This window comes from Pezoporus flaviventris, unplaced genomic scaffold (genome assembly GCF_033815535.1).
Source record: "Pezoporus flaviventris isolate CSIRO_AGI_PZ_B2104156 unplaced genomic scaffold, CSIRO_AGI_Pfla_v1 ptg000253l, whole genome shotgun sequence".
Classification (NCBI taxonomy): domain Eukaryota; kingdom Metazoa; phylum Chordata; class Aves; order Psittaciformes; family Psittacidae; genus Pezoporus; species Pezoporus flaviventris.
This window is the reverse complement of record NW_026892800.1, coordinates 271,989-285,949: the sequence shown is the minus strand read 5'-3', so window position 1 is coordinate 285,949 and position 13,961 is coordinate 271,989. Positions and strand designations below refer to the sequence as shown.

Genomic DNA, 13,961 nt, shown 5'->3' with positions numbered 1-13,961 from the left:
TAAAGGAACCAAGGTGCACTTTCTTCCTCAAAAAAGAGAAACAAAACACTTCCAGAGCATGAGAAATGCAGGAAGTCCACGGTAACCATCAGAAAAAGTATTTCCTAAATGTGATCTTGATGCAGACGAGGGGAATCCAGACAATCCCGCAGAGAAACTGAAAGATGCTCCTGAAAGATGACTGCAAGGGTCACCCATCACTGGGCAACCAGGATAGCACCGCAGGAACCCACGAACATCACCAACCAAGTTTGGTGCCACAGGAAGCTGGCCATGGGAAGCAGGGTCTGCAGAAAGCCAAGGGACAGGGCCATGGCATCCCAAAGGGGCAGGGTTTTACCAGCCTCGGGTCACTGAAGGGCTCCACAGAAGGCACCGCTCCTCATGAGACTCTGACCCTTGCTGCAATTCTCAGTCTCCTGGTGTTCCTCAGCCTCTTGTCAGCCAGCACCTAGGGTACCTTCAGAGCAATGTCACTTCGACCTCTTCATCATGCTCCTGCTCCATTAACAGCTGAGACTAGGGATGTGGAATCCTCTTGCCCAACTCTGAGAAGAAATCTGTGGATCAAAGCCTTGGCACAGGCTGGAAGTTCCATACTTAGCACTCCTCTAGCTAGAGGGAAGGGATTAATCAGTCTCACCTTGCCAGTGCACAAAGAAAATCCCTACAGCACTTGCAGTGGAGCTCCACACCACCATGGAAGATGGATCTTCAGCTCTTTACCACTGAATCTGTTCCTGAGCCCAGCCTGTTTCCAGAGTTCAAACAAACCCAGCTTTTCCTTTGAAGCAATTCCTTATAAAGGTGACACAAGAACACGTGTGATCAGGAGGCACCTAATCCAGCATCCCCCTCCTGACAGGAGCCTCAATTACACTTCCTCTATACTTTCCCAACCTTTGGTAATTCCCACGTCCTGCACAAGCCAGGGTGTCTCTGTATTTCATACCATGGCTGATTTTCCTTCCCAAGCTGGAATTCAGAGCTACAACTGCATTGAACAATACGCACAATAATTTGACTCTTGGGTTGTTACAGAACTGCAGCAAAGAGCATGAGAAAGAGCCATCCCATTGCACTAAAATAGCTCTGCCTAGTGACAACTGCAGTTTGGCTTATGGGAACCATCTCCTTACATGAAGGAAAACATGACCTTGTACAACGGCAAACAACGTTTCATTTGGCAGGAACACAGGCACTTAGAAACATCAGCAGCACTGGGTTTCAGAGGGCAGGATCTCCACTGTCAGTGTTCCTGCAGGTCTGACCAAAAAGCAGAGTCCAGCATAGGATGACCTCTTCCCTGCTTGTCTTGGGCACCTGAAAGCAGCATGTCCACAGAAGGCTTGCACAAGGCAATCGAACCCTATGTGCCCATTTACAGCAGTGTACTGGCAAAGCAGTGAATGGACACTGCTGTTCCCTCTGAATTTTCCCAAGTGACAACTTGGAGCTGCCCATGAGCCGTTGCTCTGACTCCTCACTAACACACTGTGGAGCAAAGGAAAAGGTAAGGCCAGAGAACCCTCACTGCCAAGTTTATGATCCAGTTTCTCAGACATGTTTTTCTAAGCAGTGTGGTTTGCAGCCTTACCTTCATGGTTTCCATCAGAACCATGGAGGCACCCCGTTCTTCCTTTACTTGCTCACCTTCAGTTAAAACCTCACTTCCCAATTCTAACTCCAAATAGCTACGCTCTCCCGAACAAGTCCATGCTTTCCAGCAGCAGGCTGCTAGGGCCAGTGTCATTTGCTGGATGGGGTTTCAGGTATGTGAGGCACTGAAGCTCTTTCTGAACTTTATTTGAGAGCATTTTGCTCTGTAGGAAGAAGGTGGCAGCATGTGTGGGCTATGCCTGTATTCCCTACACTGCTCGTAAAGCTAAACCTGAGATTTTCATCACACAATTACACCATGGCATGCTTACTATAGAAACCAGAAATGGATAGTTATATATATATTAACATTAACACATTAAAAGGTATTCATGTTGCTTATTCAGAAGGCAGAGTGGGTGGAAACCAGATTCTGCTTCACTGCGTTCCCCTGGAATGCCACCAGAACCATCTTAGACCAGATCTTCCAGATAAGCCCAGCCATTTACACCAAAGTTCACAGGAACCACCATGGGCTCCAGCTCACTTCCTCCTCCTCCTCCACTTTGTGAGTCACAGAAGTTATTCTCTATCAGGTGATAGCTGTTAATTGCCAAGCTCAACACCGGAGAAAGCTGTGTCACCACACAGGTAAAGATATATTTAGTTACCACTAGGTAATGCCTCCACTTCTGCCAGTGCAAACAGGCACATGACTTCTCAGAGCAGAAGTGTGGGGACTTCTTACCAAAGAAACAGGCATTTGAAGTCTCGCATTAAACACTTCCAGCACTTTCTGTTACGTGACAGCTCTCCTCAACCACTGCGAGTCTCAGGTATTCATGCATACACTCAAATGTTAATTGAGTGTAGGATCTCTCCTCTCCAGTTCAGGAAACAGCTGAACCCCACATTTGTTAATGCAAGCATCCAGCCAGTAATTAGAACACGCTTAAGGAGTTCTGCAGTTAGCTGAAGCAAGAGCAGTTTTAGCAGGATTTTCCTGCTGTAATTATCTTGGCTTCATAGCTGAGAAAAACACCATCTTATCTCAGCTCTGGATGCAGATGCCTACACCAAGAGCTCACTGCCCACTGGCTACTGCACCAGCGTTTCCCAATAGCGAAAGCAAGAAAATCTCAGTCTGGAGGCTGAGAACGTACAATGTATTTTCAGCATCAGTCCAACAGCTCACAAGTGACGTGGCATCTCTTACCAAACCTCCCACCAGTGGGTGCTCACCATACTGCAGGTGACCATCTTCAGGAAGCAGCATTACAATGTTAGCTTTAACAAGGAAGAGCACAACGCATCTCAGATCTACTGCCTGCACCGAGAATCCCCAGGCAGCCCAGGCACAGCATTCAACATGCCCACACCTTTGACAAGGATGCTGCAGAGCGTGGTGCCCTGCAGGCTTGGCATTGTGCACGCCCACATAAAGCATTGACACATTGCAAACCACATCCCATCACATAAATGGTGTCCTAAATAAGAATAAACCCCATGTACAGTAAAGAAAACCCCAGAAAGTATAGCAGGAAATGGAGCATGTCAGCCTCAAATAATGACACACAAGGAATTCCAGGTAAGAGTCAAATCATTGCTATAGGATCACAGTGAAGGCCAGCTGAGAAACCCACTCCTACACAACCCCCAGTACACAGCTTTTAAGGGAAGTTATGGTGCACTTGTAGCCACACAGCATTCCTTGTGCTCTGCTAGTAGTGCAGCATTTCACAAAGCTCTAGATACCTGCAAGGTATGGGACATTCCTTTGCATATTCCTCTTGGAGGCACTGCCACTACATTAAAAATCTGAATGCATGCACTGAAGTCAATCTTCCTTGCAATGAGCACGACCATCCTTGGGTTATGCCTTGCACATTTGCTTAATCATCCAGTAAGTAGGAAAATGAGTTAGCTGGAAATTCTTTACACTTACATCTACCCTGGAACATAAAAACATAAGCAGAAGCCAGTGACAAACTCACTGCAACTCTGGACATGCCCAGGGGTGATTCACACAGCACTTGTATATTCTGCACAATGACCATGGCTGACCAGAGAGTCTGAAGCACTCCTCTAGGTTATAAAGCCTTGAAGTTGTTCTACCCATCTATATAAAGCTGGTAACTTCCAGCTCCAGTAAGTCAGATTAATTTCAAATCAGACTGACTCAACCCAATGGCTGCAAGAACACAAGCACAGTAATTCTTAGACTGGATCTAAGGAAGAAGTTCTTTACTGTAAGGGTGGTGAGGCACTGGAATGGGTTGCCCAGGGAGGTTGTGAATGCTCCATCCCTGGCAGTGTTCAAGGCCAGGCTGGACAGAGCCTTGGGTGAGATGGTTTAGTGTGAGGTGTCCCTGCCCATGGCAGGGGGGTTGGAACTGGGTGATCTTAGGGTCCTTTCCAGCCCTAACTATTCTATGACTAATTCAGGACAACAAGCTTTCAGCCTAAGCAAATGGCCAGTCAGCCCTTACAGACTGGGCTGTTCTGTCAGACCTCCAATCAACAGCAGCAGCCTGTTAATGTAAGAGTGATACCCCCATCTAGAAGAACAAGTACACCCAAGTCAGTTAAAACTTTATGACTTGATGCCAAATACCGCAGTGTTACTTGAGTACAGGAGGTTCCCATACAGCAGGAAGTTAAGGCATTTTTCATACCACAGCTAAGACTCCTGTTCAGTAGGTATGCATATCTCCAGCTTCAAGACTTGGCCCCAGTCATGGTCTGATATTAAATCAGAAGGAATATAAGTAAGGTTGAAATAGGACATGGAAGAATTCTCCAGCTCAAAGTCTAGCCTTGGAGTCAGACTTTGGTGTTTTGTAATCACATGCAGTAGTCAATCATCATCTCAATGTATTTGACTATTCCACCTTCACTACTTCCGTGGGAGAGATTCCTCAGTCACCCAGCTCCAAGACAAGAGTTGGAAATAGTCAGGTTATCTGGTTTGTGGATCACTGCCCTGTGTCCCCAAGCCCCACTCAGACAGTTTCAGACACAGGATGTCCACACCTGTAGATAACCTGATTAGCCAAAGCCTCTCCTCTAACATCCCCTTACAATGCAGACAGAAGAAAGGCAGCTTTCCTACCTGAAGCCATGAACTAATCTTCAAAAAGAATTAGTTTTAGGGGAAGCTAGTGTTAAACCATGGCCAGCTAATGCAGATCCCACCCCAGACAGCTTCAGGCAAAAGGCAACTCAATAGAAGCTGGCAGACAAGGACTGCAGGTCCTTTTGCAGAACAAAACACCACCAGGGCAATGGCCACACAGGTTCTGACAGTGAAGTGGCACATTCCTCATGCTATGGCACACCCTTTCCAGACACCCTCCCCTTCAAGGTTACTGCATCTAAGGTATCAGCCCATGCTAAGTCTAAGTATAGGAGAAAACTAAACTCAAATAGCCTTTGGTTTTAAAGGTGTTGCATCCTTAAGGGTAACAAGGTTAGTTCCCATTGTCTCATCACACCAGCTTTAGAGCCTTGAAAAAAAAGTAGCTAAATCTTCCAGCAAAAACTCAAGCACATTCTGGTCTTGTATTCTGGGAGGAAATATGCACTATTAGCTCCTCAAATAGCAATGCCACAAGGACAAGAACTCATCTAATTAGAGCATGGCTATTTTATTCAGCTATCTTTCCCAGAAAGAAATTCTATCTCCCAGATTACCGACTACTTGCAGACAATGAACGTACATAGTGTTTGGAGACTATCAAATGCCTTGATTAAAGAAGTTTATTCCAATTACATGACATGATTTACACCACTTCTGAAGAGGCAGTAAAATGGCAAAGACTTGCAATTGGCTTTTGTTGCATTTAATACTCTTCACCTTCATCTTCTCCATCCACTGAATCTGTGCCCACTTCTTCATAGTCTTTCTCCAGTGCAGCCAAATCTTCCCGAGCCTCCGAGAACTCCCCTTCCTCCATCCCTTCTCCAACATACCAGTGAACAAAGGCACGTTTGGCATACATCAGGTCAAACTTGTGGTCTAGACGAGCCCAGGCCTCGGCGATGGCTGTAGTGTTGCTCAGCATGCACACTGCACGCTGGACTTTGGCCAAGTCACCACCAGGAACCACTGTTGGTGGCTGGTAGTTAATGCCAACCTATATGAAAAGCAGAAGAGACCATGAGTTCCACTGTAGTATTTGCCAGTGACTGCAATCAAACAAGTCAGAGAGCAGCAGTTGAATAAACTGTTTCACTTCCAAGGAAAGAGCTCTGTGTAAGGACTGAAAATACAAATCAGGCACCTACAGAGCATCTCAGGGAGAAAATACAAGTTAATAACCCCTGACAGCGCATGAGAAGTCCAGAAAAAGAAAACCAGGATGTAACTGAGACTTACCTTAAACCCAGTTGGGCACCAGTCCACAAACTGGATTGTGCGCTTGGTTTTGATAGCGGCGATAGCAGCGTTGACATCCTTGGGGACAACATCCCCACGATACAGCATACAACAGGCCATGTACTTGCCATGGCGAGGGTCACACTTCACCATCTGGTTGGATGGCTCAAAGCAAGCATTGGTTATCTCGGACACAGAGAGCTGCTCATGATAGGCTTTCTCTGCCGAAATAATTGGGGAATAGGTTACCAAGGGGAAGTGGATGCGAGGGTAAGGCACCAAGTTAGTTTGAAACTCAGTAAGATCCACGTTTAAGGCACCATCAAATCTGAGGGAAGCAGTAATGGAAGACACTATCTGCCCAATGAGGCGATTGAGATTGGTATAGGTTGGGCGTTCAATGTCCAGATTCCTCCGGCAAATGTCATAGATGGCCTCGTTGTCAACCATAAAGGCACAATCGGAATGCTCGAGGGTGGTGTGGGTAGTGAGGATGGAGTTGTACGGCTCAACAACCGCTGTCGAGACCTGTGGTGCAGGGTAGATGGCAAATTCCAGTTTTGATTTTTTCCCGTAGTCAACCGAGAGGCGCTCCATGAGCAGGGAAGTGAATCCTGAGCCAGTGCCTCCCCCAAAGCTGTGGAAAATCAGGAAACCCTGCAAGCCAGTGCACTGATCCGACTGAAAGAGAAAACAGGAGTTTAAACAGCTGTCAGTATCAAGCCCAAAACAAGACTCTGAATTGTGACACACACACACACCAGAGGGACACCCTGCACTTCCGTGCAATGAGAATCCCTTACCTTTGTGACAGGGATTTGGTCAAATACATCCATAGCAGCCCTAAATGGGAACTCTAACCTTCTAAACTGACCTCTTCATAGATCTGTCACATGATCAAAGTACTGGGGAGCCCAAGACATCCCTTACTGACAACTTACTGAGATTTATTCCTTTTCTACTGTTATTACCATAAAATTAATTCAGAAATTATAACATCAGGAAATGGAAATAAATCTAAACCACAGAAGCAAATACTCCTGCTTAAAATTCCTTGCAAGAGCCACAGCCAGAGACCAATCCTTTTCCATCAGGAACTATGCAAATCCCAACTCTCAGTCCTGGCTTTCTGAAGTTGGACATCAAACTATAGATCTGGGTGCCTCATCAGCGTTTTAGGCCACTTGAAAGTTGCATCTGAAAGGAATAATCCAACCTTTCTCAGCAGGCCAAGAATAAAACCAGATGCAGACTAAGGCCACAGATTCTCCTACCATGGAATAAATTAAGGCACAACTTACATAATTTTTAAGAAACCAGTTTCCAAATCCTGTAAAACAGGACAAAGAAAGATGCTTCAAGAGTCTCCCATAAAGAAAAGGCTTACCAGCTTCCTGATCCGCTCTAGAACCAGATCAATTATCTCTTTCCCAACTGTGTAATGACCTCGAGCATAGTTGTTTGCAGCATCTTCTTTACCAGATATGAGTTGCTCCGGATGAAAGAGTTGCTTGTATGTCCCATTCCTAACTTCATCTGGGGAGACAAGATGAATTTTACAGGTTACTTTTCTACCCAGACTGGGTTTTTCAGACTTCTCAGGGTGTCCAGAATAAGGTCCCTAAACCCTTCGAGAGAAAATGCAGCCAGACCTCTACCTATCAGTAAGTGTCAAAGGACTTAGTATAATCTAAATCTTGAATACCTGACAAAAATGAAGTTAATGCTTAAGAAATTGTCTCATTGTACTGATCAGTTTAAGTTTTTGACCTGCCAGAGCAATTTAAGACTGAACTGTAGCAGCAGAATCATTCTTTCACAGCTGAAGACAACTTAAGGACCACTTTGCAGATCAGCAGCTGAAATACTGCTTTCCCTCTTATTTTCCAAACCCTTCAGGATGCTGCCTTATTGCTTCTGCAGCTGCAGGCTGTCAGAACCTACAGTGCTTGCTTGTCCTCTTCTTTCCCTTGATTGTACTTTCTGCCAAGGGTAGAGAAGAAGGTTCAAAAGGAACAGGAGATGCTGTTGTAGAGCTATTCAGTTATTCAAATACTGAGCTGTAAAAGCTCCAGCACCAATGGCTGCATTATAAAGAAACTGTGCAAATGCACACACAGCATCCCCCAGCAGTTACAGATCTGGAGAATGGTTCAGAGTTATGATCTCCAACAGTTATCAGAAATATGCACTTACATCTAGCAGGCTAAAGCTCTGTCCTACCAGAAAGGTACAAAGACAGTCAGCATTGCTGTGTCTCTGGTTTAGCTCAAGCCATTCTTGAGTTGTATGCTAATACAGCACTGCATCCTTTAATTAAAGCCAGGTGTGTCCTGGGTTCAGCAGTAGCAGTCATTTTAGCAAAGATCTTTATTAGCTACAGGGAAAGTTGCTGTTTGCATGTATTCCTTTTAATCTGCAAAAGGACAAGCAAGACAAAGTCAAGATCTGAAAATACATCTCCTGTTTGAACCAAGTCAGACTGAGCAGCTGCCCCTGCAAGCCATAGATTTTAACCTATTTCCAAGGCTGCACAAAAAAAAAAATCCCATCTGGAAAAAAGTCTCCCATTCAAAATACATGTGCTTATGACTTTCTGCATTCCCACTCCAAGTCATCACAGACAACTAGGAACAAAAGGGGAAAATACAGAACCTGAAGAAAAACATTGCTGTTAGGGGCAAGGTGAGTCAAGGTGGTCCTAGGGAAGTAACAAAACTTGAGGAGTTCAGAGGATCAGTCACTGGACTATGAAAGTGAGCTGGAACAAAGTGTCCCAACCAAGCTCGCCCCTTCATGCTTCTCAGTCTGTCTGGGGGAGATTTTTAATGAGAGTTGTGTGGAACTGATTTTACCACCATATCCACCAAGTTGGTGCACATGTACAGCACAGCTGCTGCTTTCACCACCAGCAGCACTCACCTAGAAACTCCAGAAATCCCTGGTGTACCCATGGCAGCTACGGAGCTGCCGTATTCACAATAGATGGGGTTTTTCCATAACCTCAGCGCAGAGGGACATGCTGCATGAATGGGAAGAATCATGCTAACCCTGCCCAGAAAACTGATCCATAACTTTCAAATAGGGCAGAAATAAAGAAAGAAGGCTCCCTCCCTGGAAGGGGAACATTTATCAGTTTTAGTGTCACCAGGTGTTTATAAGACAGCCTTGTGCCCATCTCCCCATACTACGCTTGCATCATTAGCAGGAGCTGGAACTCTACCAGCTACACAACAGCTCCTCACCTCCAGAGGCACAGTGAGAGCTCTGCTCTCCCTCACCTCATCTCTCAGCCTTTTCTGGTTGCTCAGAGCCACCACCTGGCCAGCAGCAGAGGAAGCACCAGCCATGGGGCTCAGGGAAACAAAGTCAGGCTTGCAACTGCTCCTGGCAACATTAGTGTATGGCTCCTTTCAGAGTTCAGTCCAGCACCACCATCCCGATCTGCCCAACAGCCTCCTGCAGGATTTCATTCTATTGTATCAACCACAAAAAGTGGTTTGGGGTGTTACAATGAACATAAGTTACAAGGGACCCACATTTGAGTGCATCAGAGTAGCTTAAGTCTATTCACTCATCTTCCCTTCCCAATGCTCTATGTACTGCAGAAAGATCACCACCACAACTATAAAAGCAACACAGGCCTCTTCTATGGGAGCCTCGCATCACCACTTAAAGCAAAAACCACAATACCAGCTCCAGCAGAATTACTTCAGGCACACACACTGTCGAGAGCAAAATCAAGATTTGTGACCCAAGGAACAAGGGTCTTGTTAATGTGGGGAGCTCACACTGGGCTGGCAGTGGGGCTAATGTCACAGAATGTGGCACTGGTCAGTGGCTGATGCATGGATCACGTTGGAACAGTAAACCAGTGTTGCCAGAGCCTGGGATACAACTGACTTTGAGGATAAGAGTCAATTGTTATTCAAAGATAAGGCAGCAGGAAGCTGCAGTGCATGTATGGAAGTCCCTCAATTTAGGCTAGCAACTGAGACTCTTTTCTGCAAGCACTATTCAAGCTACAGAGTACAGAGGATTGTTTGGGGAACAGGAATCATTTCAACATTCAAGAAGAAATCTGCTTAATGATATGTATTATCTTTCAAAAAGGTTCCCATTGACAGCTGTACCCATTATACCGCATTGTTCAAGAAGCTGTAATTAGTTCCCTGCATAGCAAAAGCATGGGGCACATCCAGAAGACCCATTTAATTTCACAGGCTGGCAGAAGGTAATATTTAAATTCTTTAGAGCTCCAGAGAGCGCATTTGCCAGTCTCGATGAGCATAAAGCCAAGTATCTCCCATCACTAGGAAGACATAGGCAAGCTTTATGTAGTAAAAAGAAAGGCCCAAAGCATTTTGCAGGACTAAGCAGATCCCATAGTCAAAATCCATGGAAGGTAAATCCAGTCCTACAGCATGTTCTACAGTCCCTTGCACAGGTCACCGCATTTACCTATTACTGCTGGTTCAAGGTCCACAAACACAGCACGAGGGACGTGTTTTCCTGCGCCGGTCTCGCTGAAGAAGGTGTTAAAGGAGTCGTCTCCCCCGCCGAGGGCTCTCTCGCTGGGCATGGTGCCATCAGGCTGGATGCCGTGCTCCAGGCAGTACAGCTCCCAGCAGGCATTGCCCATCTGCACGCCCGCTTGGCCAACATGGACTGAGATGCACTCACGCTGCGAGGAGAAACAGTGGATCAGCTCAGCAGAAACAGCAGCTTCCTTGTTTAGAAAACATTCAGCATGCACAGCTTGAGCTCCTATACTGCACAGCTATTAAAACATTAACCTTATTGTCTTGGTGTTTGGGGCATTTGGCACAAAGCACAACAGAACACAAAAGCCTCTTTCAGCCATCACCCAGCTCCACCTAGAAAGACCCTTTTAGACACTGTCATTTTTACAAACTCATTTCTGCTTGTTGCTCCTCACCCAGACAGGAAGAGCTTGATCAACTCCTCCAAAGCCTTCAGCCAACTCCTCTCTTTAGAATATCTAAATACATAGGAAACCTGATGACTCCACCTGTCCCTGGCCTCCGTGTCAAGGGAAGCATCACCCCAGGAGCACCTAAGGAAGCCATCAGAGGAGGCAGAGCCTGCTGTAAGAGTAAGAGCCATTTTGTTTAATAGACATAAAATGGGAGGGGGGGAAATATTCTCCCTATCACTTTAGGGAACTTGGCTATCCTGTAAGAAAGTCTGAGCAAAGGCCCTCATAGGGTTAGGGTAAGCTATGGACATTAGGCCTCACACCACACTGCTGGATGCAGAGTACCAAAATCCTAAATACTGGACAAACCTCACTTCAGCTATGTAGGAAATAGTTCATGTCAGCAAAAGGATCCACTCACATCAACTGATGGATTCCGAAGTTGCTTTTGATGTCCAGAGCATCAACCCAGCTCCTTAGTATTTCAGCACAGGGTTTTGAGTATTAAAAGCCAAGCCACAATGGAAGCATCTCTAAATCCTGGCCCATCCATGGCATCTAAGATATCTGCCATGTGGGCTTGAGCAAGTTAAACACATCCTAGAAGAGCCTGCATGTGGGGCCGTTTTGCGTTGTCACATTTATGTTCAAGCCCTATGATTGGGGATACAATTAATTTTGTCCCTGAATAAGCAAGCTATAAAGCAGGACCTGGAACTGCCCAGTCCATGGACAAGTCAGTGCAGAAAGCAGAATAGTCCTTTTGACTTCTTTGGAAACCCCAAGAAATTGAGCACTGTATTTGCTAAAAGCAAATCTTCTTCTCAACCACAGCACTGAAGAGCTGAGAAGTGCTGTTCTGCAGCTCTCCATCCAAGCTGGGTATGCAGACACACAGCTCCCAGAAGAGCTAGCCACATCCCCCTGCAACCAAAGCTTGCTGGAGGCTGCTGCCACACTACTCCTCTCCAAGGCCATTGCTCCATTGCTCTCCAGGCTGACGGCTGTGGCTTGGCAAGGTACTGCAATGGTAGAGGACAGCCAACCTCCACACTGTGACCTGGGCAAGAACAGCAGCTGAGCATGCAGCCCACTGCGGCTGCACTGCTGCAGAGCAGGCGGGCCATGCAATGAATTAGGCCTTCCAGGAATGCAGGACAGCCTGCCACTCCTTACAGCAACAGGAGAGAGTAGAGAGGTGATAGCACCACTTTGGTCTGAATCCTCAGCTGTACTGAGGTCCTACCAGTGATCTAAGCCTTGTCAGTGAAGCTTCTAAGCACTTCGGGGAGGTTACTGAAAGGAAGCATGCATGGACTAGCATGCCCAAGCAAGGTGAATGCATGGACCATGTCATGCTTTCCAGCATCAAATGAACTGGCCCCACTCCATCAAACTACACAAAGCAGCAGCAATCATTCATATTCCAAAGAGCATTTAAGGCTTTGAAAGTACAACTTGGGCAACACAGCCCCCAACCAGGTCCTGCCTGTGCAACACTGCAACCACAGCACGTTTACTCTAACAAAGTACAAAGTTCAACCCTTGGGGCAGAGTAACTCCCTGCATCAGTACAAAGCAGCAGTGAACTGAGAAGCAGCCCTGCTGAAGAGATCCTGGGGGTTACCACAGAAACCCCTCCCCGAGTGTTCAGCAGGGCATTCTCATCCAAATACACCAGTCTCCAAAACCTCTCCAGACTCTATTTGTCTCTGTCTCCTTCTGCTATAGGATGTGTCCAACCCAAGAGCACTGGCTCCTCTTCTGTAGCTGCCACTCCTGCAGCGGCAGGCTGCAGCCCAGGTCCCTCAGCCACACTGATCATGCTCTAGGTCCCTCACACTCTCCAGCATCATACGGAAAGCACTGATGCATCCGTGTGAAGCTGGAGGAAAGCCAGGTTTGATGAGAGCGGCTGTACCAGCTCTGACCACGTTCAACAACGTGCCATAACGAGGAAGATGGTTCCCTCAGGAGGAACCTGAGGGAAGCTGCCTCCTCTGCAGAGGTGAGGGGCTGCACTTACCACCAGACTGGGCTGAATTTTAACAACGTGAGCAATGAAGAACCCCCACAGAAGAGTAAGAGCAAGGAGAGGCCATCAGCACCCTCCAGTATCTGAGCTCCTAAGCATTTGCTGTTCAGCAAATACTTTCTGTGCATTCACAACCCTCCAGGAGCATCTGCTTCGTGCCCTCCTGACATCCACAATCTCCTTCCAAAGAGATCTACACGGCAAACACGCACATGGATCAGGACCTCACGCTGCTCCCATGCTCCCAACTGACAGCTCCTGCTTGGGCCGCACAGCTCAACAGCTGAACTCTGCCCTGTTTATGATGTCCCAGCTCCTTATCGTGCCTTTCAGATCCCCCTCCAAGGCCGACTCCTGCCTTACAAGGTCATTTCCCCTCCGCTTTATTACCAGCCAGCCTCACAAAGTCCTCTAGGAAGCCTCCACCACCAGCCCCACTCCCTGACCTCTGCAACCACCCCAGACCACAGCCGAGGGAAGCTGCCGCTGCCACGACAGATCGCGTGTGGTCCCCCCGTCTTGGGATACTCCAGAGGTCCCCGTGAGCGCACCCCAGCAGCTCACCCCCTGCGCTGCCCGCTCCGAGGACCCCGGCACATGGAGCCGCGGACCCAGGGCGCTAGCGCTGCCCCAGGCCCAGACGGCGGCTCCCTAAGGCCCGGCCCGGAGCCACCTCTGCGGGAGCCGCCAGGTCAGACCCGGCCGGGGGCTGAGGGTCCCGCCGCGGGCCGCCATGTTCTCGGAGGAGCCGCCACCATTTTGGGACAAGACCGCGCTGCGGGCCACGACCCGGCAGGGACAGCGCGGCTCGGGGCCCGTCCCGCCCGCCCCTCGTCCTCCTCCCCTCCGCTGGCACGGCCGGGCCGCCCCGCTCTCCCCACCCCGCAGTGCCTCAGCGTGCGGAGCGGCACCGGGAGCCCCCTCCCCGGGTCCCCGCTCACCATGGCTGGGGCCGCGGGGGGAGCTGCAGACGCGCGACGGGTCCGGGCAGCGCCACAAAAGCGACGGCT

General features: G+C 47.9%; 1 protein-coding gene across 1 annotated transcript; it reads right to left on the bottom strand.

The window, feature by feature from the left end:
* Window positions 1–5,340: 5,340 nt before the first annotated feature.
* LOC133263128 (tubulin alpha-8 chain) lies at window positions 5,341–13,961 on the bottom strand. Its single transcript, XM_061442776.1, has 5 exons — window positions 13,893–13,961; window positions 10,439–10,661; window positions 7,365–7,513; window positions 5,978–6,658; window positions 5,341–5,735 (listed from the first exon to the last, which is right to left on the bottom strand). Exons 1-5 carry the CDS (start codon window positions 13,893–13,895, stop codon window positions 5,442–5,444), a joined length of 1,350 nt encoding a protein of 449 aa, XP_061298760.1. The 5' UTR covers window positions 13,896–13,961; the 3' UTR covers window positions 5,341–5,441.

What these genes read in the sequence shown, in the direction of transcription:
- LOC133263128 (XM_061442776.1), bottom strand. An exon ending in CCTTGAACCAGCAGTAATAG is followed by an intron (nt 7,514 to 10,438) that starts GTAAATGCGGTG and finishes TTGTCTCCCCAG; the next exon opens with ATGAAGTTAGGAATGGGACA. An exon ending in TAGAGCGGATCAGGAAGCTG is followed by an intron (nt 6,659 to 7,364) that starts GTAAGCCTTTTC and finishes TTTCTCTTTCAG; the next exon opens with TCGGATCAGTGCACTGGCTT.